The 22,182-nt window shown below is 56.9% G+C and overlaps 1 protein-coding gene and 1 pseudogene across 4 annotated transcripts; one reads left to right on the top strand and one right to left on the bottom strand.

Moving 5' to 3' along the window:
• Positions 1–5,532: 5,532 nt before the first annotated feature.
• TSKU (tsukushi, small leucine rich proteoglycan) lies at positions 5,533–20,358 on the bottom strand. 4 transcript variants are annotated; one of them, XM_087433479.1, is made up of 2 exons: positions 20,251–20,358; positions 5,533–8,082 (listed from the first exon to the last, which is right to left on the bottom strand). In XM_087433479.1, the coding sequence occupies exon 2, from the start codon at positions 8,072–8,074 to the stop codon at positions 7,001–7,003; it is 1,074 nt and encodes a 357-aa protein (XP_087289605.1). In that variant the 5' UTR covers positions 8,075–8,082; positions 20,251–20,358; the 3' UTR covers positions 5,533–7,000. The 4 variants fall into 4 exon arrangements, with proteins under 4 accessions (XP_087289605.1, XP_004434082.1, XP_087289606.1 ...); XM_004434025.3 differs by lacking the exon at positions 20,251–20,358 and adding an exon at positions 19,674–19,751; XM_087433480.1 differs by lacking the exon at positions 20,251–20,358 and adding an exon at positions 18,360–18,464.
• LOC147916641 (uncharacterized) lies at positions 18,387–20,138 on the top strand (annotated as a pseudogene).
• Positions 20,359–22,182: the final 1,824 nt, after the last annotated feature.

Genomic DNA, 22,182 nt, shown 5'->3' with positions numbered 1-22,182 from the left:
TCAGACCCCATACATGGCAGCTGGGGACTCCAAGATTGCAAAGTGAAAGCTGCCAGGCCGTCTTAAGACTTGGTCTGCGACTGGCCCAGAGCCACTTCTGTTGTGTTCTATTGATTAACACAAATCATGGGCCCAGCCCAGATCCAAGACGAAGGTTCTATAGGGGGTGATACTACTAAGAGGTGTGGGTCATCGGGGGCCACCAATATAACAAGATGTCACATTATTTGGTAGAGAAGGCAGCATATGTAAAAGACCTTATCCATCAACTACCTTCTTTATAGGTCTCACAGTCTTGCCTCTAGCATTACAGTCTGAGCAACTGTCATATCAATATATCACCTGAAAATCGTTTTTAGGGTGTATCACATTTGGAGAAAGTGGTCAGGCACCCCTTGCTCCCCATTAGTTAGTGAATGCCCTACTCCCACACGGACACTGGCCTCCGTCCCGCAGTCACACTCGTGGTGTCCTGGCCCCTGCCTAGCAAGGACATCACACAACAATCATGGCTTACGCCAGCAAGTGATGGTGGAATTCAGACAGAGCGAGGCTGTTGGGGAGAGTGAGGAGAGGGGAAGGTTTTCCCTGCATCTCGCATCACAGCAGGGCGGCCATCCCCTCCGTTATTCCTGGGCCTGGGGAGGATGGTCATGAGGGTGTTTCCTGAGCACTGTGTCCTTACAGTACTGTGTCAGAAGGGAGCTACGTGGTGAGGCAGTTCTGAAATGTACTGGTCGGGGGGTGGGGAGTAGAGCCTCTTTTCAGACAAATTCCTAAACACAAGAGCTTCTGTGAGAGCACCTGCTGAGAGCCGATGGCCGGTGAAGAAACCCTGCAGGAGAAGATGTTGAGTCATAGTATGCTTATAAGTTTCACAAAATAAAGAATTTTCCAGAAAAAAAGTACAGTCATCCCTTGGTATCTGTGGGGGATTGGTGCCAGGATCCCCGACCCCACCAGATACCAAAATCCGAGGATGCTCAAGTCCCTTATATAAAATGGCATAGTATCTGCATGTAACCTACACACATCCTCCTGTATACTTGAACTCATCCCTAGGTTACTTATAATACCTAATACAATGTAAATGCTGTGTAAATAGTTGTTATACTGTATTGTTTAGGGAATACTGACAAGAAAAAAACGTCTGCACGTGTTCAGGACAGACGCAAGCCTGTCTGTGGTTGGTTGAATCCGCAGGTGCGGAGCCTGCGGATGTGGAGGGCCGCTGTATTTCATGTTATTTATTATACGGCACTTATTATAGGCTAGGAACTATTCTAGTGTTTTATGTACATTGACCTACTTATCCCCCACAACAACCCCTTGAGGTAGCTACTATCTCCATTTTACAGATGTGCAAACTGAGGCTCAAAGAGAGGTGGGGTGGCTTACCCCAGGACACTTAGCTGTGAGTAGCAGAGCGGGGCTCTGAGCCCAGGCAGCCTCCCTCTGGATCCTGTGCCTGAGCCACTGGTTACATTGCCTTAAGGAAGCCCTTGTGTCAGGGCCTTAACTTTATTAGGGAACCCAGCTTTTTTCAGCCCAAAGTGGGGCTCTTTGTCCTTCTTCACCTGAGCAGGGGGGCTGATACCTTGAATCATCACTCAACTTTGGAAAAGCTGCTACTTCTAAGAATCAACTAATTAGAAAATTTTTCCGAGCTTGACACTTCTGTTCTCAAACCGGTTTCTCCTTTTCTCTGTCTTCCTCTATCATGTGTGTAATCATTATATATACATGTTACATACACATACTTGTATATATCAAGAAACATAAATGCATGTTTGTATTTCTAATTCAGAATATTTTGACTAACGGGCATGCAAAACAAAATAATAAACAGCTTTTGGAATTAAACAGTAAACACAGGAAGAATTTCCCACCTAGCTCAATAAACACAATAATCCCCATAAATACAACCACCGGTACTTAAATAAATAAAAGAGAAGAATAAACACAGGGCATGTGACTTAACTGGATGGCTATTTGCTGTTGCCAGATGCTGAGCTGCGGACAGAATTAGGTATTGAGGCACAGAGCAATCATAATCACAGTGAGCCCCCTGCAAACACTGGGCATTGGTATACGTTGAGCAGTGTGGACACTACCACCACTGGACATTTCCCCTTTGTGGATATCAGCCATTGGTGAGTGCTGTCACTGATGGATATTAAGTATTGATAAATATTAGGTACCAATGGACATTTGCTCCCTGGTGAACATTAGCCAACAGGGAACACTGAGCACTGATGGGCCGGGTCCTGTTAGCTTACGATGACCTCTATTGTCTTGGTGGACATTAGGTACAAGCAGAGGATAGGCCTCTGCCCCCCACATACCCAGCAGTCTTGTCCAGGGAAACATCCTCTGAGCTGGTTTGGAGGCAGTTGGTGGGTGCTAGTAAATACATCTCCATCTGTCCCCTCTCTCTGAAAGCCCTTTGGCCATGACAAATTGGGGGAAATCAGAGGGTGGTGTGACAATACCCATGGAGGGAAATTCCTGGGTTTGGAAAGAGTTTAATCAGCTCTCTGAGCCACAGAGGGATTGGGTTACACACAAATCCCCGCAGATCTCCTCTGCCCTCCTGACCCACACTGGGCGTGTCTCCCTTCCTTCTCTGGAAACGGTATGATTAAAGCACAGCAGGCTGGCTTCACGGGCAGCGGGACCTTAGAAGCGCTTTGTGCTTGGTTTAATGCTCTGTGCTTGCCATCTTGAAATTCTTAATACTTTTGAACAAAAGGCCCCACATTTTCCTTTTGCACTGGGTCCCACAAATTATGTAGCCAGTTCTGAAGCACAGAATCCTGGCGACCAGCCGTGCGACTTTGGGCTGTTCCTCTCTGGGTCTCAGTCTCCCCATCCGGGAAACGGGGCCAGGAGGGGCAGGACTTTGATTTTCGGCTTTTCATGCTCTAGGATCTAGAATTAACGGTCTGATGGAGATATTTAGATCCACGTAACTTCCTCAATTTATTTTCAACAGAAAAATAAATGGAATGCCAGAGGAAGCCAGGCCCAGCCTGGTTCCCTCATCTGTACAGTGACAATAATACCTGGGGCAGTTGTTGTGAGAAGCATATGACAGCACGTACACCACGTCCAAAGAACACGTGCCCCGTAAACGGCAGCTGTATTATTAATGAAATGCAAGGAAACGTTTGTGACGCAGCCTGAGCCATGAGGACAAACTGGGCCTCAGCTGTTGCCCATCTCTGAAACTCAGCTCACGGGTGCACTGAAGGCCTCTTCCACATCAGGCACACAGAGCAAGGATCCTCTGCTTAGAGCAATTGTTCCGCAATTCTACAATCCTAAACCCTTACAAAATTCTTCAGTTCTAAGTCACTCATCAAACTATGAGTCTAAGACTACATGGTTCTGTAACCTATTTCATAATTCTACGGTTGAATGAGGGCAGGAACAAGCATCTATGGACGCAATATTTTGCGTCAGGCACTGTACTTCATTCTTTACAACTGTTACTTCATTTACTCTTCATACAGTCCCGTGGAGGGAGATATTTCCATCCCCATTTTCCAGGCTCAGAGAGGTAAAGTGATTTGGCCAAAGTCACACAGCTGGTTTGCGACGGACCCAGGATTTGAACCCTTTTCTGTGAACTCCAAAATGGAATCTTTGTAGGGGCCACCCCATGGCCTAGGGGTTAAGTTCCCACGCTCTGCTTTGGCAGCCCAGGTTCCCGGGTTCCAATTCCAGGCGTGGATCCACACCACTCATCAGCCATGCTGTGCTGGTGACCCACATACAAAATAGAGGGAGACTGGCAACAGATGTTAGCTCAAGGCGAATCTTCCTCAGAAAAAAAAACCCCAAAAAACAAAATTAAAAAAACAAAAACAAAAGAAAAAACCCGGAATCTTTGCACTAATGTCTATAATTCCGTAAGGTTTTAGTGCCTCATTCTTGGCCCTTCCAGGATGCGGAGTGCGGCAGGAGGAAGGCGGGCCGGCTAGGGAAGGAAAGGGAGGGCCTGCAAACTGCGCAGGTCTGCTTTGGCCCCCAGTGGCCCCAGGGCCTTGCTCCGCGACCCCTCGGACCTGGGATGTCTGGCCATGCGGGACCACGAGGTGGCGCTGCGGGCTGGGAGCCTCTGGAGGCGCCGCGTGGACAGGGGTCCGGGCTGCCCCGCGGGGCTCCTGTTCTCCCTAAGGCATGCGGGAGACCAGGGCTGGGGGGGTGGCAGGGTCATGCCCCCTCCAGGAAGGAGGAGCCCGCACCGTGTGACGGCGTCTGCCCATCCTCCCACTGCAACTTCACCCTCGCCCCTGTTTGCGGATGTGAAGCTGCTGCGGGGTGGGGGGGGGCGCGGGGGAGGTGGCCTGCCCCAGAGCTCACTGCGGGAGCCCGGCCTCCCCTACCCCGCCTTCAGCCCCGCTTTCTCCCCGTCTTTAAGACCCGCATGTTCCATGGCCCTCCCCGAAGGACTCCTTCACGGGGGCTTTGGGAGGGCCTAGCCCGCTGGGTGCAAGTCCCAGGAATCTCTCCCGTACCCAGCATGTGAAGCCTCTCTTGTTCCAGGGAATGTGGGAGGGCTGGGGTCTTACCCTGACAACCCCCTCCCATGCCTCAGCCCCTTCCCGCGTTCACCACGGGCAGCGGCCTCGGGCTCAGGGAGCCCAAGCCCTGGGGGAGCCTAAGCAACAGATGCGCAAGCTCCCCACCCATACCTCTTGCCTGAATGTTCTGGACTCTGTACTATTGCTCGCCTATGACCCCTCCCAAGTGCCCAAGCCCCCTCTGTCCAGGTCCACTTGTCCTTGGGCTGTGTGGGTGAGCCTCCTCCAGGAAGCCTTCCTAACCCCACCACAGGGCTCTCACAGCTGCCTGTGTTGCTGTGCTCTGCGTCCTTCTTCCCCCTCCCACCTCAGGAATGTGAGTCCCCTTAGGGCAGAGGAGATATCAGGAAAACTTGTCACTGTTGGTGATGGATATTCCTGCAGACCTTGGCCAGCTGGAAGAACTTGCTGACAGCAGAGCCACTCAGGTCAGCTGGAAATGAGCTGTCACAGGAACTGTGCAAACAGGAGTTAGGGTACCACAGCAGTCCAGATGCCAAGAAGGCACAAAGAACCGTTGGAGCTCAGAGTGGGGAGGTGGAGGGGGGCCCCAGGGAAGGCTCCTGAGGAGGGGAGGCAGGACCCTTCCTGGGTCTGTTAGGGTGGGAAGGAGTTGAGAGGCAGGGATGGGGGCAAGGGCAAGATCCCAGAGTAGCAGCCTGAGCAAAGGAGAGGTGTGCTAGGGCCTGACGTGTTCATCGAGTTGGGGTGGCGGGGAGAGGGGAGATAGGGAAGGTAGACTGGGTGCAAACTGCTGTGAAAGGTCCAACCCACCCCCTGGGCAACTCCCTCCCTCATGTCACCTCACTCCCCAAATCCTGGCAGGTCATTGGGCTTTTCAGGGAGAACAAGCTGCCCTGGGCAGGGCTGGTCCCAATTCATCCTGTGGCCCAGGGTCCGGCCCAGGAATGTCAGCGAACACTGGCCGAATGATGGAAAGAGGGACTCTTTATAGTGTTTATTAAACCAAGGACCGGTAGGTGCTGGGTGGGGCTGGTGGGGGAGGACAGAGCCCTCATTGTCCTGTGGGTGTCTCTGTGGGACCAGCCCTCTGATGCCCACATGGCCATGATGGCTGGCTTCCACCCACCACCTCCTCCTCCCAGCAAATCCCCAGGACACACTATTACAAAAGTGAACAAATGCAACCGTTTCTTTTTACAAATGACACATTTCCATCCCCTGCCAGCAGGGGTGGGGGGTGAGGTGGTTGAAAGTGACAGTCCATTAAAAAGGCAACAACTTTTGAAGACTAAGGGAAGAGCCCAGGGCTGGGAAGCTGAGATGCCGCCCTGGGGTTGGGGAGCATAAACATGGGTAGGGGCTCCTCTGCCTCCTTCTGCTGCATCCTCAGTAGGGTGAGATGGACTCTTGGGGTCTGCTGGGCTCAGGACCAGTGGGGGCTGAACCCAGGAGGCCCCTTGGAGCTCATGGCCAGGTGGGGGGCCAGGATTGCATCACCTCCTTGGGGAGCATGTCCCTCAAGGTGCATATCCAGTCTTGATGCTGGGGGACCCCACCCCAGAGTGGGAAATGGCCAGGGCTGGGCCTCAAAAGCCTGAAGCTTCCAGAGGCTCCGAGAGGTGAAGTGACTTAGCTTGTGCCACACAGTGGGTCACTGGGCCCAGAGTCCCACCTCCAAGGCCCTTGCCTGTCCTGGGGATGACAGGGAGAGGGCACAAACAGCAGGATGTGGGTCCTGGCAGCAAGGGGGAGCCCAGAAAGGGGAGGGGAGGGCATGATTTGGAGAAGTCGGAAAAGTGCAAATGGGCCTGGCTGGGAGGCAGGACGCTGGGTCCAATCCTGCCTCTGCCACCGTGGTGCCTCTGATCAGCAGTTTTCCTTCTCTAGGCCTCAGTTTCCCCATATGTCACATGAGGAGGTGGACTTGATTTTTTCTCCAGTCCTTTCTATAACTAAAGTTCTACCCAGGATTCTAGGGGAAAAGAAAAGGCTGAAGTGGACCTCATGTGCCCAGAACAAAGAGGGGGCTTTGTCGTAAAAGAAACCCGTGCCCCTGAGTGGCTGGACCATGGGCCCTAAGGGGCGCTCAGCCGTGGACCTGACCTCTGCCCCGCAGTGGGATCTTCCTCCCACCATTCTCCTGTCGTGGGTCAGGCTGGCCCAGGCCTGAGGGAAGGCACTTTGGGGACAAGTGGGGAAGGACAGCAGGGAACTGCTGTCTGTTTGGCATGGAAGACCCTCTGCTTATAGTTTGGGGGGCAACATAGACAAAGGGGTGAGACTTTGCTCCTGAGTGTTGGTCTCAGGTCCAAGCCTCTCTTTCAATGATGCTGCCATAAAGGCCTGCAGAGTCCCCCCTGGCATTGGCACATTAAAATCTAAACTACCCAGGACCTGAGTAAGCCCAAGGCAGCAGTCTGTTATGTGGCCCCAGGCCACATCATTTGTCACAAGATGTCGGGGCCCCTGGCAGCCAATTCCTGGGTGTCTATGCAGTGCAGGGCCACCTTGGGGCTGGAGCTGGGCAGCCGGGGGTAGGCGCCCTCCCGCACCAGGCGCCGGCACCGCACACCCTGGCCCACGCTGATGCTCTGCAGCGCTGGGAGGTGGGGGAGCAGCATCTCAGGCAGGGACACCAGGCCGGTGCCCGACAGGTCCAGCTCCTGCAGGGAGCCCAGGCCTGAGAACACCTCAGCTCCGGCCCACATGAGCTTGGGGTTGCCTGACAGGTCCAGGACCTGCAGGCCCTGCAGCTCACGGAAGCCATAGGGCGCCAGCTGGGGGAGACCCTGCAGGCTGCCCAGCGACAGATGTGTAAGGCCTGCCAGCCCCGTGAAGGCGCCCGGGCCGATGGCAGCCAGAGGGTTCCCGTCCAGGCTCAGGTAGCGCAGGGGCAGGGCGCGGAGGTCGGGCACGGAGCGGAGCTGGTTCCAGGCCAGGTTCAGACTCTGAATGGTGGGTGTGGGCAGGCTGGCCTGTGCAGGGTGGGGAAGGAGGCGGCGGATATGGTTGTGGGAGAGGTCCACATGCAGCACCCTGCCCTGGCCATGGGTGGCGAAGGCGGACACTGAGACCTCCCGGAGCCGGTTGTGGCTCAGGTTCAGGTCACTCAAAGGTGAGCTGGTGAAGCTCTCGGCCGGCAGGGCCGCCAGGCTGTTGTGGCTGAGGTCGAGAGACTCTAAGTAGCGGAGGCGGGAGAAGGCAGTGGGCGAGATGCTGGTCAGCAGGTTGTGGCTGAGATCCAGGCCAGCCAGCGTGGTATAGCCCGGCCCTGCCAACACCGACTCGTTCACCGTCTCCAGCCGGTTGGAGGACAGGTCCAGGTGGGCTGTGTCCAGAGGGATGGGCACGGGCACGATGTGGGGGCCCAGGCCACTGCAGTCCACTCGCGTCAGGCTGAAGCTGTCGAAGAGGCCGAAGGTCTCCACCTCACACTGGCACCCGGGGAAGCATGGGCGGGTTGTCTGGGCCCCGCTCGTGGCCAGCAGCAGCAGCACGGGCAGCAGCAGGGGCCACGGCATGGTGGGGGCTAGAAAGAGAGCCACAGGTAAGGGTCAGTAGCAGGCACCCCATACCAGGTGCTTCTCATCCCACCCCATTAGACACCAGCCAGTGTGTCTAGGCACAGCTGAAAGCTGCCACCAGCCCCTCAGCCCCTGGTTGCTTCCCCTGAGTACTCCTCCTCATGTAATTCCTAGCTCCTGCTCCTCAGTGGCCTCAGTCTCCCCATCTGTATGGTAAAGGGGGTTAGGCCAGATTAGTGGATTTTAAACTGGAAACAGCAGAACTCTTTCTTAAGTAAGATTAGCAGATGGAAGCGGGCTGTTCTGGCTGAAGTGAGGGCGGGGGCCTGGAGCCTTCCATGCCTGCTCACCATCCCTGCGGTAGGATGCTAAGGAACCCAGTTGGAAACCCACTGGACTAGATGGGTCTTGGCTGGCCTCTCCAGCTCTGACCATCTAGGGTCCGTGGGCTGGTCTCGACCCTGCTCCTACCAGGGACAGGCTCACAGCTCAGGGGTTAGGGTTAGGGTGCTCCGTTCGCCTCTGCTGACATGTGTGAGGTGCTGGGTGCTGAGCCTGCTGCCTCACGGCACAGTCTCTTAACCCTGATGACCACAAAAACTGCAAGGCAGTTTTGCCACTTCTTGAAGAGGGAACTGAGACTTAGGTTCAGAGTCACGCACGGCCACCCGGAGGTGGGAGCAGAGCTGGGTGGCATACAGAGGAAGCACAGCTCACTGTCATGGTTTGGCAGTGGCTGAGTCATGCCTGAGACCCACACTCCAGCCTCCCAGACCGAGGCCTCTCCCTGCAAGGGGGGCCTGCAATGACTGTCCCCACCCCACCCGTGTTGCGGGTGACAATGGCTGGGTCTGCACTCCTCAGCCCCCTCACCTGGCCTGTCCTCCAGAGGCTGGATCCTTTATTCCAATTGGGGACCCTGTGTCTAGACTTCCAGAAGGGCTCTGGGGACACCCATCCCAAGCCCCTTTCCCCCTGCCCTGCCCCCACCCCAAGCTGATACAGCCATTTCACCTCTTTGGCCCTTCCTTTAACCCAGGCGGGCAGCTGGGCTGGTTTCCCCATTATACAGATGAAGAGATAGAGGCTCAGAGAGGAAAAGGGTTTTATCGCAAATTAGTAAAAAGCAGGGCCTGCTCAATGCCAATTCCTCTCATTTCATCTGCTGCCTCCAGCAGGGGGCCGGCAGAGAGCTAGGGTCCACGAGGGGCTTTTCCCGCTGACACATGCTATGACACAAGCCACTTCCCCTCCCATGGCCTGTTTCCCTCCCAATGATAGCAGCTGCCACCGATGCCAGCATTACATGGATGCTGTCACCTTCAGTCCTCATACTCACGCACATGTGTCTGACCCAAAGCCCGTGTGCACACCCACTGTGTCTCCTTGGACAGTGGTGCTCAGTGGTGCTCGCAAGAGGGTGAGAGGGAAGGTTGAGCAGAGAAGCTTCTAACTGGACAGTTTGTGTTACCTCCCACCACACAGCTGCCACTCAGCCCGGGAGACAGAAGGCACCAAGCCTCACTCCAGCAGGTCTCTTCATCTGAGGGCCCTGCTCTGCACCCCTGCTCTGTCTTCCCCGACCTGCCCCTCCCACTAGCCTTCAGGGAGGGGTGGACCAGGGACTTGCCCTCCTTCTACACTGGGGCTGGGTGGGAGGGGGCAGCAGGAGAGCATTACCAGCCCGATAGGAAAACTTGAAAGGTGCAGCCACTTGATCTACACTCTGGCTCTGCACAGGGGCAGGGAGAAGTGGGCCCCTCCTCTCCCACCCCTTTCTTTTGTAGAGTCCAATTTGAGGATTAAACCCAGCCCAGGTGCACCCTGGGCTTGGTCCCAAATGAGGCAGGACAGAGTGTTCCAATGTCTGGAACCAAAAGGAAAATATTAAGTTGCTTCAGGTGCCTTTGTCCCTGGGTGAGCTTCTCACCACAGGGGTTCATTACCACTCGGGATCCCACCGCCCCTGTAAGCCGATCTGCTCATACCCACCCTTCCTGGGGTTTAAACAAACACCACACACACACACAAAAGGCCCCGAGATTACCCTTTGGTTCCCAAAGGTGATTATACAATGTGCCTATTAAGTCCCAAATGACCCCTCCTGAGCTCCCGCTTATGTAACTGGCAGCCCCAGTGCTGTCCCTCCAGAGAGGGGCCTCTCGCTGCCCGCTGCAGGCCTCAGCCTTGTCCTCTGAACCACAAGGCAGTCATTCCTGCCCTGCCCTCCTCACAGAGGTGGATTCAACTCTCACTGAAGTGCAACGCCAGCTGTGAAGAGCTGTGCCCGCAGGCAGGGCGGTCAGCCCTGGGGCGCGGTAGATATGGAACTGAGGCAGGGGTAGTGACCGCCGTGTGAAAACAGCAGACGCGTAGACTGAGACCCACGTGGAGACCTGTGCTTGTGAATGCTCCCAGGGCACCTGGGCGAGGTCCCTGCTCAGCCCTGCACAGCAGACACCTCTCCCCGGGCCCCTGCTCTGTGCCATGCCCGGACATTCGAAGTGCAGTGTGGACGGTGACAGTCAGAGCCAGTCCTGACTATGTGCTGTGCTGGACCCGTGTTCTCTCACTCAACCCTCGGTTGCTCCAGGGGGTCAGAAGTTCTATGCCCATTTGGAGTGGAGGAAACTGAGGCTGGGAAAAGGAAGGCGGCAGAGCAGGGACTGAACTCGGGGCTTTGTCACCTTGTAATTGGTTGCGTTCAAGTGGGAGTGCACACTCCCGTGTGTTGCTGGGGACATAGGAGCCAAGCGTCCAGAGCCCCAGGGCCAAGCCCCGCCTGCTGCTGGCTGCTGTGACGAGGTGGGTGCCAAGCTTTTTAACACTCCACGGCTCTGGGGCTTCCCTGAGGTCACAGCAGAGCCCAGAGGCCTCCCAGGCTGTTGGGAGAAGAGAAGGGAGGAATCCCTGAGAGGCTTCCCAACTTTGGACCTAGAAAGGCGCAAAGGTCGGGGTGGGGTGGGCTGGTGGTCTTTGCAAGTCAACGCCCTGTTCTGCTTGGAGGAAATGTCCCCTTTGGGGTAATACAAGGAGGGGCGCTTCTCTCCAGGGCTTCACGGGAGCGGCTCAGAGATGCTGGGGACTGGCACTGCTGCTCCACGCCCCTTAGCAAAAAGGCCCTGGAGCCAAGGGGAGGGCAGAACGTTCCCAAGAGGAGACTGAGGGAGGATAAGGAAACTCCTGCTGGGGCACAGCCCTCTAGAGTTTACAAAAGGCCTTTGCTCATTTGATGCTGCGAGGGCCACAGAGCAGGGTGTGCAGTCCCTCGCTTTAGTGACAAAGCTGCAGCCCAGAGGCTGCAGTGACTGGTCCGCGGATCCCTGGTGAGGCGGGGGCGGCCGATGCGCAGGCTCCAGTCTCCTGACTCCATGCCCGGGCCCTCCCCAACCCGACTCTCCCAGGGATCTTAGCGAGCCAATAAAAGTAATGCTCAGAGGAGTCTGCCACCTCATGGCGGGGGCTGGGGCCATAATGCCTGCTATCATAAAGATAAAATGAGTGTCTACGAAAATTATAACTATGCTTTAAAGAAAAAAAACCCAAACCCTAATTTTGGAAAGTCTAGAAGAAAATATATCAACACAACAGCGGTCTTCCTTCAGATGGTAGGACTTTGAGTGATTTAAACATGTCTTAATCTCCTTTTTTTCCTATTTCCTCTCTTATAGTAAAAATACATATAAAACACTCTGAGGAACAAAGGTTCCTGATTGAATGGCCGCATGGCCATCTCTGATTTCTCTGGTCTTGGCTGGCCACAATCTGTGAACCTCAGTCTCCTCATCTGTAAAATGGAGATATTAACAGCCACCTCGCAGGACTGCCATGAAGATGAAACAAGATGGTGGAAGTCAGGCACTTAGCAGGGCTCCTAGGACATAGGAAGGGCTCGGGGTGGCTGCCCTGGCTTCCTCCAGAGCAGAGGGAGCAGGTGGGGTAGGGGTCAGCAGGTGGGCCTGACCCCTGCTGCCATCTTGCTTCCTCCTTCCTTCAGCAAACATTTACCAAACGTGTCAAGGCTCTTATCAGCGCCCTCCTGGAGAGCAGCTCTTTCCAGGGAGGCCACACTATGGGGTTTCTCAGCAGTGCTGCTGGAGCTGGGAAGGGATGAGTAATGTGAGTTCCTCTTGATAAAACCACAGCCTCAGCCCTGCAGAGAGGAAAGGCCTTCACAGAGAACCAGAAGGCCCTGGGCACCAACTCGCAGTGTGAACTGAGCAAGTCGCTTTACCTCTCTGGGCCAGGTCCTTCAACTGTGAGTCTCAGATGGTAACTCTGGTCCCATTGGCCTCAGAGAGGATGGCTGTGAAGATCAGACTGAGAAATCGAACACTCCCATGGAGAAATGAGGCCTGAAGGGGAGGAAGCCACATAATGGAAAAACTGTGCCTTTCCATCTAACTCAGGCATATCCCCTGCAGACATAATTAATCAATCACGGCACCGCTTCCTGAGGAATCTGCAGGGGACCTCAGAACTCTTCTCCACATGGTGCTCTGGAAACCCTCTACCCATTGATCAGAGTTGGCCCTAGAGATGAAAACTGTCTTTCTGGGATCAATTCTCAGATTGGAAGAAGCTACAACACTGGGAACAGGAGTCACCCGCTGAACTGGGCAACTTGGGGAAGCGACGTCCCCTCTCAGCCCTCTTCTCTCAGCCCGTTTCCACATCTAAGATGGAGACAACAATTCCTTCCTCAAGGGGTTGCTGTGAGGACTGGCAGTCACAGCACCAGGACACCGAGAAAGGCGCAGTCAACAGGTGCTGTGTCTCTCCTAGGCCGTAGGCTAGGAGTCCTCCCAGAGAGGGCACCCAAGGGCCACCCCCACCTCCTTCACCACTCTCCAGGGGGCTGGAGGGGCAGCCACAGGGCAAATGTGCACAGGGACAAGACAGTCCCGGAGGACAGGCAAGAGCCCCCGTCTTAGTCCCTGCCCCACATGGCCTCTTCACATCTTCAGACAAGTCCCCTCCTCTCGCTAGGCCTCAGTTTCTCTGGCTTCATGATAAGGGGTTTAGTCTAAAGAATCCAGCTCCAGCATTTCAGGATTTCAAAATTTAACAACTGCATTTACTACATCTCTTCTAAGTGTAAGGCACTGTGCTAGGCCGTGTGAGCTGTGTGTTGGGGTGGGGCGGGGGGTACCAGGGCCCCTGTCCTCATGGGGCTTACAGACCAGCAATGCGGACAGGACAGGAGACCAACTCATATCAAGATCACTAGCACCTGCCCTGGACCCAGGAGACCAGGACTCCAGTCCCAGGTCTGCCACTATCAGGCAGGGCACCATCTGTGTGCCCTTCGCAGTTTTCTTTACTTCTCTGAGCCTCGGTTTTCTCATCTGTGTCACATCTTAACTCTGCCTCCCTCTGGGACCTGCACTCTGCCCTCAGGAGAAAGGGGAAGGCAGACAGGTGGCCACTAAGGCAGGCCGAGGGAGAAAAGGGATCTTTGGCACAAGATACATTCCTTCTTCCAAACTGCCCTGCAGATAAAAGACATGTGCTGATCAGCTGGGTGACAGAACCTCAGGGTGGAACGGAGGCCAAGGGCCTAGAAGCTGCATCCACCCCTGGTGTGGGGAACAGAGCATAAGGTCCTCCGGGCCGGGGCCATGAGTTAGTCATTGTTGGGCCCACGGTGACTCCAAGGGAAGTTTGCTGCTGCCCTTTGAGGTCAATAAATGGTGTGGCCATACCAGGTCACCCCCCTGTGACACCCCGACTGTGCCAGGAGAGCCTCTAAAACAGCTTTGGCCACATCTTCTCAAAAACCTCTTGGCTTCTACTTTACCTACAGAAATCGGGTTCTTCCTAGCACGGAGGCATCTGCAGGTCGTCCCCATCTTCCTCCCTGCCCTGGCTGAGGCCACATCTTCATTTGAACCCAAGGTGACGGCCTGTGAACAACTCTCAGCCTCTGCTCACACTTCTCCTAACTCAGAGACTTCCAGAGCTTGGGAGCTGGAAGGCCCCTGGGTGACTGGGGCCCAGAGATGGGCAGTGATGGCCAGAAAATGGCAGAGCAGGACCTGAGACCTGGGTCCCGATGCGGCACCCTGCTGCCCACACTGCCAGCATCCCCCCACCCGCCCTGGCCCCGCCAGCGGAACAAAGCCGATCTGTCCACTCGGGCTCTGGGCACCCCTCCCTGCCTCCTCCCACACCACAGCATGGCACACCTCCTCACACGCACACTGAGTCAATTCTCTGCCCTTGTTTACCTGCCCATTTCCTGACTTGAAGTGTGCACAGCAGGGGGCCCTGACCCTGCCTTCTTCACCTGTTCATCCCACCCCCCACCCGGGGCCGGGGCCAGGGCCAGGGCCGGGGCCAGGCCAGGCGGGCTCGGCAAACGCCACTGGGTGAATGCAGAGCCCGGCAGTGCAGAGTCGACCGCTGGACTCAGCCCCAGGGGGTGTGAATCCAGCTCTGTACCTACGGGCCTCAGGCATGTCTCAGCCGTGTTGCATCTCAGTGTCCACTACAGGGATAACAACACAGGGTTGGCGGAAGCACAAGGGACAGTGTGTGTGGCATTCAGTTCAGGATCTGTCACGTGTTAAGTGCTCAGTGCACGGTAGACAGTGATGGTTATGATTTATTAAGCTTCCTGAAGGCAATGACTGCGTTCTTCTCTCTACCCAAGTGCCCCACGCAGTGCCCAGGACTTGGCAGGTCTGGGACTGCTTGTGCTAACATTCTCCAGTCACCATGCTGGGGGCTGCTGGCAAGGCCCCAATCTCCCTGCTCCTCTGAAGAGACCTCTCTAGGGTCAGGGGTTCCAGCTCTGGCCCTCCTGGACCCAGCTGCCCGCTCCTGGGGCTGCACCACAGCATTCCTGGTCCACAGAATTTGCCAGCACTTCATCACAATTCAAGAGGGCATCCCTGGCACAGGAACGAGGTGGGCAGGGGCTGAGCCTTGGCCTGGACCAGGGCCCTAGCACTCACCTGAGACAGGCCTTTCCTCGACCAGCTGCTCCTCAACGTGGAGCTGCCGCTCACCCTGCTCCCCTTCGTCATGAGCTCACTCTAGCTGACGCCAAGGAAATCCCCCAGTGGGAATTCCATTAACGTCCTGCCTCTCGACCACTGAGTCAGTTCTAGAAACGCAAGGCAGGAAGAATTTCAGGGCCACACTCCTGCAGCCTCAAGGGCCTGCTCTCCCAACAGGATGGCTAATGCCACCCATCTGTACCAACGCCCCGCACGTCTACACCAGCCTCTCATTCCTGCCTCACCACAATCCTGGACCGTCGGGATTACTGCCCCTATTCTGCAGACAAGGAGACTGACGTCACTCAGCTGGGTAGTAGAGGAACCAGGACTCAAACCCAGAAGGCTGAGCTCCAAACCCAGTGCTCCCCAAACCACTGTGCCTCACTTACAGATGGGCACGTGTGGATCACGGCTGGAGCTGACTATGCTGGACTAGACTTATGTTCACCTGTCGGTCTTCCCGTGGACAGGGACGGGGTTAGAGTCATTTTGATGTCTTTGGACCTGGCACAAAGCGGGTACGACATGAAGATATACCAGGCACTTAGAATACTACCACCTCCCCAAGGACACCTCTCCACCTTTCCTGTCCCTCCTCAACTATTATTTGTTCAGTCACCCTGCAAGATCAGCAGGTTAGACAGCATCGTATCTATTGTACAGCTGCACAGAGACCCAGAGAGGTTCAGTGATCTGTCCAGAGTCACACAGCCAGTGAGCACAAGGCTGGACCCAGGATCCAGGTATTCCGACACCCAGTGCCCGGCCTCCTCCGTGACACCATCCCTGGTGCAGGTGGGGCCTGGAGGCCCAGCCACCTCATCCAAGGAGGATAATCTACATGGAAATGGGTCAGGCTCCCAAGACCATTTTCTCCTCCCAGTGTGTCTTCTTCCTGAAGCTTTCAAGCTCCCTTCGGTCTGAGGCAGCATGTGTGGACACATGGGAGGCGGCCTGGGGCAGAGGAAATGGGCTCTGCAGCCAGGCAGACAGGCCTCTGACCCCACACTGCCTCATCGCTCTGAGGCCTGCATGTGCCCACCCTCGGAGTCTGAGGCTTGTCTGTGGCGCAGTGGGAATCCTAGCACTGCTCCTGGCGGGTCACGGGGATGGTGACATGAGGTAAAGTGAGGACTCAGCCCGGGCTCTGCATGCAGCCTCCTGCCCCTAATGGTTATTTTCAGGGGCCAGGAAAGAAAGAGGAGCCACAACACCAGCAGATCTGAAGGCAAGGCAGGGGCAGAGGACAGAAAAGAATCCAAAATGCACACCCCGAGGCCTAGGATTCTCTCCCAATGCACCACCCAGAGCCCCACTCGGGCTATGGGTGCTGCCCAGGCTCTACCGGGGAATTGGTGAGGGGAATTGGAAAGGTCGCGGAGGCCAAGGCAGGCTGAAGCGGTTGTGGCGCCTGTGACAGAACGAGGACAGAATGAGAATCAGCAGCTCCGCCTGGGTGGGTGGGTCACCGTCTTCCCCCACCCGCCCCCCAAGCCAGGCAGTCACCTCACCCTGCCCAGGTGGGGCTCAGGAGGCCTCCTGGCCTGGAGACCTGCAACAGCCTTGTTCCTGAGCCCCTGCCTCCAATGGCCAGCCAGGCTGGGCACTGGAGAGCAAACTCAACAGACCCCACCACTGCTCCCTGTTTAAAACTCATCCCCAAAGAGAGCCTGCCAGCAGAGAGGCCTACCTCGCTCCTAGAGCCTCTGCACAGGCTGCTCCCTCTGACAAAGATGACAATGGATGCCCTTCGTTTCTTTGCCTACCACGCAAACTCTCACTCAATCGATTCAAAAGCCACCTCCTCTGTGAGGCCTTCCCAGTCTAACCTGCCCCTCATCCAGCAAAGGATCACCCTCCCCTGGGCTCCTGTGGCTCCTGGGCTGCCCCATCAAGGTACCAATACACTTTGTGGTCTCTGGCCATCTCCGAACTTCACTGTGTCCAGCTCTTCTCCTGCGTGGGGCCTGGCCATGTGAAGGGGGATACACCAGATAAATGGAACATCCTGGACAGAAAGCCTGCCTCTGCTTGGAGAGCATAACAATTGGCACAAGGCTGCAGGAGATCAGGGCTCTGCTAGGTGGAGAAATCACATTTAGGACCATAGGGGATGGTCTCTGCCTCCTATCATCAGTGCAGTCCAGCAACTGTCCACACAATGTCATACAGACCACAAACTGCTCTCATTTTATTAGCACATGTCATTCATTAACCTTTTTAACACTCACAGCAGATCAGTGAGACAGGAATTACTATCCTCATTTGAAGGATGAGGAGACTGAGAATCAGAGAGGTCAAGTTACTTGCCCAAGGCCACAGAGCTAGGAAGCAACAGAATGGGAGTAAAATCCAGGTCCTGAGGCTGGAGCACTGGGCCTCCAGAGTGGTCTCCTAGCCTCCAGCACCACCCACGAGTCAGGGGAAGGTTTCTTAGAATGACCGATCCCACCCTGACATGCTTGCTTAAACCCTCCAACAGCTGTCTGCTGCCTACAGGTTCAAGCCCTGCTCTTAGGCCTGGCATTCAAGGCCCTCATATTTGGCCCCTGCCTTCTCTCCTAGTCTCAAGCTGAATTCCAATTCCCCACCCCCAAGACCTTGCATTTAACAGTCCAAAATGATTACCATCTCAGTGCTGTTATCACAACGCACAGAGCCAGTGAGGAGCTGTTCCCTCTGTGGCAGACATTTCCTGCCTCCCAGGTATATGCATCTGGCTTCCCCTGGCTGCTGCATTCCAGCCTTCCCTTCCTGGGCCGCAGGGGCTCCAGGCCCACCTCCCTTCCTCCCTCCCTAACTTCAAAGCCACCTCCCTTCCCCGACCCCACCGCTTTCAAAGGAGCAAATTAGTGCCTGGGAATCGGTGGAGTCAGAATGGAGGGATGTCTTAAATAAACATCCAAATGTTTCCAGGTTCTGGGATCTCCACCAGTCAGCCAGAACAGGAAGGGAGGGGAGAAGCTGTCACCTCCCTTTCCAGAGGGGAAACTGAGGCCCAGAGAGGGTTAAGAAAGTGCCCACGGTTGCCTCCTTCCCAGGTGAGTAGCTTGTGCCCCTCCTTCAGCTCTGCAGCATCCGGCAAAGTTCTCAGTTAAAGACCCGGGAGGGGACAGGAGGGAAGGTGTTAGGGTTATCTTTGCCCTCAGGATCAAAAACCCAGCAGGCTCCGCCGCCTGAGCCCTCCCTCTCGGGCCAGACCTGGGCTCTGCAAGTCTAGACTTATCTGAAGGGTAAAGCAAAGGGAGGAGGGACCGCGGAAGTTCCTGAGTCACCTCCTCGCCCGGCCAAGTGTGGGCGGGCCCCGCTCTCGGCCGGCTCCTGCTGCGCTGGGTATCCCGGCTGCACGTTCTGCGTCGCGAGGGAGTTCTCGGCCCCATCTATAACAGAGGACTGCGACTCAGAGGCTGAGCAACTCGTCCAGCGCCGTGCAGAGGGCCAGTGGCCGTCCCATACGAAACTAGTGCGTGTGAGGTTCCTACTCCCCGCAGCCCAGCTTGGGGTCCTGGAGCTGGCGCCGCAGGCGGGCCCGGATCCCAAGAAGCTGTCGCCTTCTCACCTACGGGATCAGAGGGCTGGTCCCCTCACCCCGGGGCGGGATGCAAACGAAGAGCGGATCTCAAAGCGGAGCCAGGGGCTGAGGCCGGCCTCTCCGCCTAGCAGACACGTCTCTCTCGGTCACATACACTCTCTCCGAGGAGCGCGGGGCGGGCAACGCCGGCCGCCCTCTCCTCTCCTCTCCTCTCTCCAGCCCCCGGCCGGAGCCCAGGACCGGACGCCTCCCTGCGTCCCCCTAGCTGGTTCGGCTGGGGTGTCCGGCACGCTCCGCCCAGCCCGGACCAGGGCCGGTCCCCAGACGCTGCCGATCCCCCACCCACCAATCCTATGCCGTCCCCTCACGGCCCTAAGGACCCTAGGAGGTGAAGGAGAGGAGGGCTGCCAGCGCCCCCCGCCCGGGCTGCAGCGGGGAGGAGGACCGGGGCTGTTGCCCGAGGAACCGAGAGAAAAGTTTGAAGCCAAGCGGGGGGCCCGGGTGGACAGCAGGGGAACGCGGAGTTGGGGCGGTGTCTGGCTCCGCGCGCGCACACACTCCACGGACACCCAACCCAGACACGTCGACAAGCACAGATCACGTACGCGGACACAACGATGCACCCACCAACAACCAAACCAAACGCAGGCCCACAAAACGTGGACACAGGCGCGAAACAGCCACGCAAAGTCACGGACACACAAAGGCGCAAGCAGATGCACGTTCCCGGACCCAAACCCACAAAGACCCACAAACGCGAGATGCACGTGTCGGCACAAAGACCCCAGAGGCGCCGGCCCACGCCCACGGCCCCAGGCCAGAGCCTTTGTCTCCGGGAAGCCCTCTCCCCTCGGTCCGGGTTCCCCACTCCGGCCGAGCCCGGGGCGTCCGGCGCCCGCTGCCGACGCCCTGGGTCCGGGAAAAGTTGAGGGGCCACAGCCCTGCCCCTGCGTCCAGCGCCGCCCGCCCGCCCGATGGGGCGGCGAGGTTGGGGTCGGGGGCTCCGGACCTTCCCCCGCAGCGCGAGCTCCCGCTCCGCCCGGGGACCCGCACCCACCTGGAAGCCTGCGCCACAGCCGCCTCGGCACGCTCACCCGGGCGGCCCGGCCGCGAGCCCTCCGGCCGGCGCTTTTCTCAGCGCGGCGCGGCCCGCCCCCTGCCCCCTGCCCCCGCCCCCGCCCCACGCCGCCGCGCGCCCCCTCCCGCTCGGCGCCCAGAGGCGACTCGGGCCAGCCGCCCAGGACTCGACTTAGGGAGCGTCGCCAAAGTGCCGACCCTCCCGGCGCGCGCCCCGCCCCCCGCCCGCCCGCGGAGCCCGCGCCGAGCCCGGGTTCCACCCGAGGGAGCGTCTCAAAAGTGCGCGCGCAGCTCCCGGCCTCTCCGGTCGGCCTCGCTCCCAGCTTCCTGCGTCTCGGATCCCTGCCCCCTCCCTCGGAGCGCCCGAGCAGTCTCAGCAGATGGCCGCAGGGTCGGCAACATCTGGAGGTCGCTGGAGTGTGTGTGTGTGCGTGTGTGTGTGTGAAAGAGAGGTTGGTAAGAAAGAGATTGAGTGGGTAAGGGTTCCCTCTTCTCGAGTTCATCCCCCCCATTTGTTTAAACGGGTGAGAGACGTTAGTGAGAGGGAGACCAAGAACCTGAAGCCGAGGAAGACTGGCTGACGGACGAACCCGCAGAGAGGAGAGAGCTGAGCTTCGACAGAAGAGCTGGCGGGAGAGAAGAGAGAAAGCAAGAGACTTCTTTTTTTCTGGAGGGAACCTTCGAGGTCTGGCTGCATTTCTAAAAGGAGAAACTGCCTGTGTGCCTAGGTAGCGGTTTAAGTCTATTTCTCCCTCCCACCCCTCATTATGGTAAAAAGGGCAGGAAAGCATCCAAAAAACTTTTGAAAATGGGCGGAGGGAGAAATTGCCTGGAGGATGCACTCCCTACAGGGGGGTGGGGGTGAGTCTGAGGCTCCCAGCCCACACCCCCGGACAAGTGCGGTGAGGGAGGGGGCAGTTCTCAGGCACTCCAGAGGCATATGGCCAGGGGGGCTGAGGGAGGCTTTGGTCTTGAACTCTGGACCTCCCAGGGGCTTCTGCCTCCCGTGGAGAGGGCCCCTGGGCGCAGACATTGGGCAGTGCTCCCCTGCAGTGGCCCAGACTTGCACACTCAGTCTTTTTGCTCCTTATTACTTTTTTTTTTTTAGTTAAAAAAAGTTGCTTGGTCTTGTGTGTATGTGTCTGCCTGTCTGCCTGGGGAACAGAGGCAAGTGGGGAGATGGGGAGGGAGGAGTGGAAGCCACTACCGGAGGCCTCAGGGCAGCAAAATCAAATCTGCTGCGGGAGAACAAAGTGCTCTTCCAAGTCCTGCGCCTGCACTCCAGGTGGTTGTGTGGTCCTGGCGACTCCCTCACCTGGGCTGAGACCCGCACCCCTGCCAGTTAGGGAGGCTGGGGAGAAGGCTGGGAGCCTGGTCTTCTCAGTGTGGGAGCGGGGAGAGCTCCCCTTTCTCCTCTTGCCCAGTGTCCTCCCCCAGTTAGAATCCCCGCTTCCAGGACTGGGAGGCCAGCAGGGGCTGTCCAGCTCAGACTTCTCATCAAACAGTCTCAGAAATTGGACCACAGGCCCCTTGGCATCCAGTCACCACCTCACAGTGGAGCTGAATAAAGAGGCTGCTGAGATTCAACTCTGCATCCCCAAATCCTTCTCTGCATTCCGGGGCCTCAGGAGGAGTCAGAGCCCTCCTGTGTGGAGGCGAGAGAGATCCCCGAGCTTGAACAGGGTCCAGGCTCCGGCCCTGCCCCTTACCAGCTCTGGGTAACCTTAGGCAAGTTATCTAACCTCTCTGAGTTTCTGCAACTGTAAAAGACACTGTTGTGAGGAGTAAAGAAGGTTACTTAGTAAGGCGTTGAGTCTGGCTCACAGGAAGCCCTGCTGTGTGGTGTTATTGCCGTTATCATTGTATCAAGATGTCTCCTGTCAGAGATTAGTAGGGTCTGGAAAGCCCAGCAGGCTTGGGAGGGGAGGAGACAGGGGAATGGTCACCTGACCCTCTGGCCAGCCTAGGCCTGGTGCCTGCCCCCTCCTCCCCTCCCGTGGGGGAGAGGGCTTACTTTCAAAGGAACCCCCAAAGGAACCTCCCTCCGTGCAGAGTTGTGGAGTGAGGCTCACGCTCAGCCTCTGAGAAATGGAGATAAATACCCAACTGTTGGTTCCCCTGGAACTCGGGATGCTGTCCCACTGCCTTTTGTGTGCAGGGTCCAGCCAGCTGGGCTGGAGGCTCCAGGCTCCTCTGAAGGGCCTCTCCTTAACATAATCAAACAACCCTTCACACCGGGGCTGGTGGCTGGCAGTGGTTTCTGAGCACTTCAACATTTATGACATTTATCGTTTCCCTTGATCTTCCCTAACTGGGAGGTGGCCTCCAGGGGCTCTGGGTGGGGAAACTCCAACAGCCCTACCCACCTCTCCCGCAGCTCTGTGCCTCCCGTCAATGGTCTCTCTGCCTCCTGTCTGCCCTCCACACTGCAGCAAAAAATGACCTTTCTAAACTGCAAATCTGCAAAATGGATCATGACACTTGTCTGC

The sequence above is a fragment of the Ceratotherium simum genome, chromosome 7 (assembly GCF_057802395.1).
Source record: "Ceratotherium simum simum isolate JZ-2026a chromosome 7, ASM5780239v1, whole genome shotgun sequence".
Lineage (NCBI taxonomy): Eukaryota > Metazoa > Chordata > Mammalia > Perissodactyla > Rhinocerotidae > Ceratotherium > Ceratotherium simum.
The sequence above is the reverse complement of the archived record's forward strand: the minus strand, read 5'-3'. Positions and strand labels throughout refer to the sequence as shown.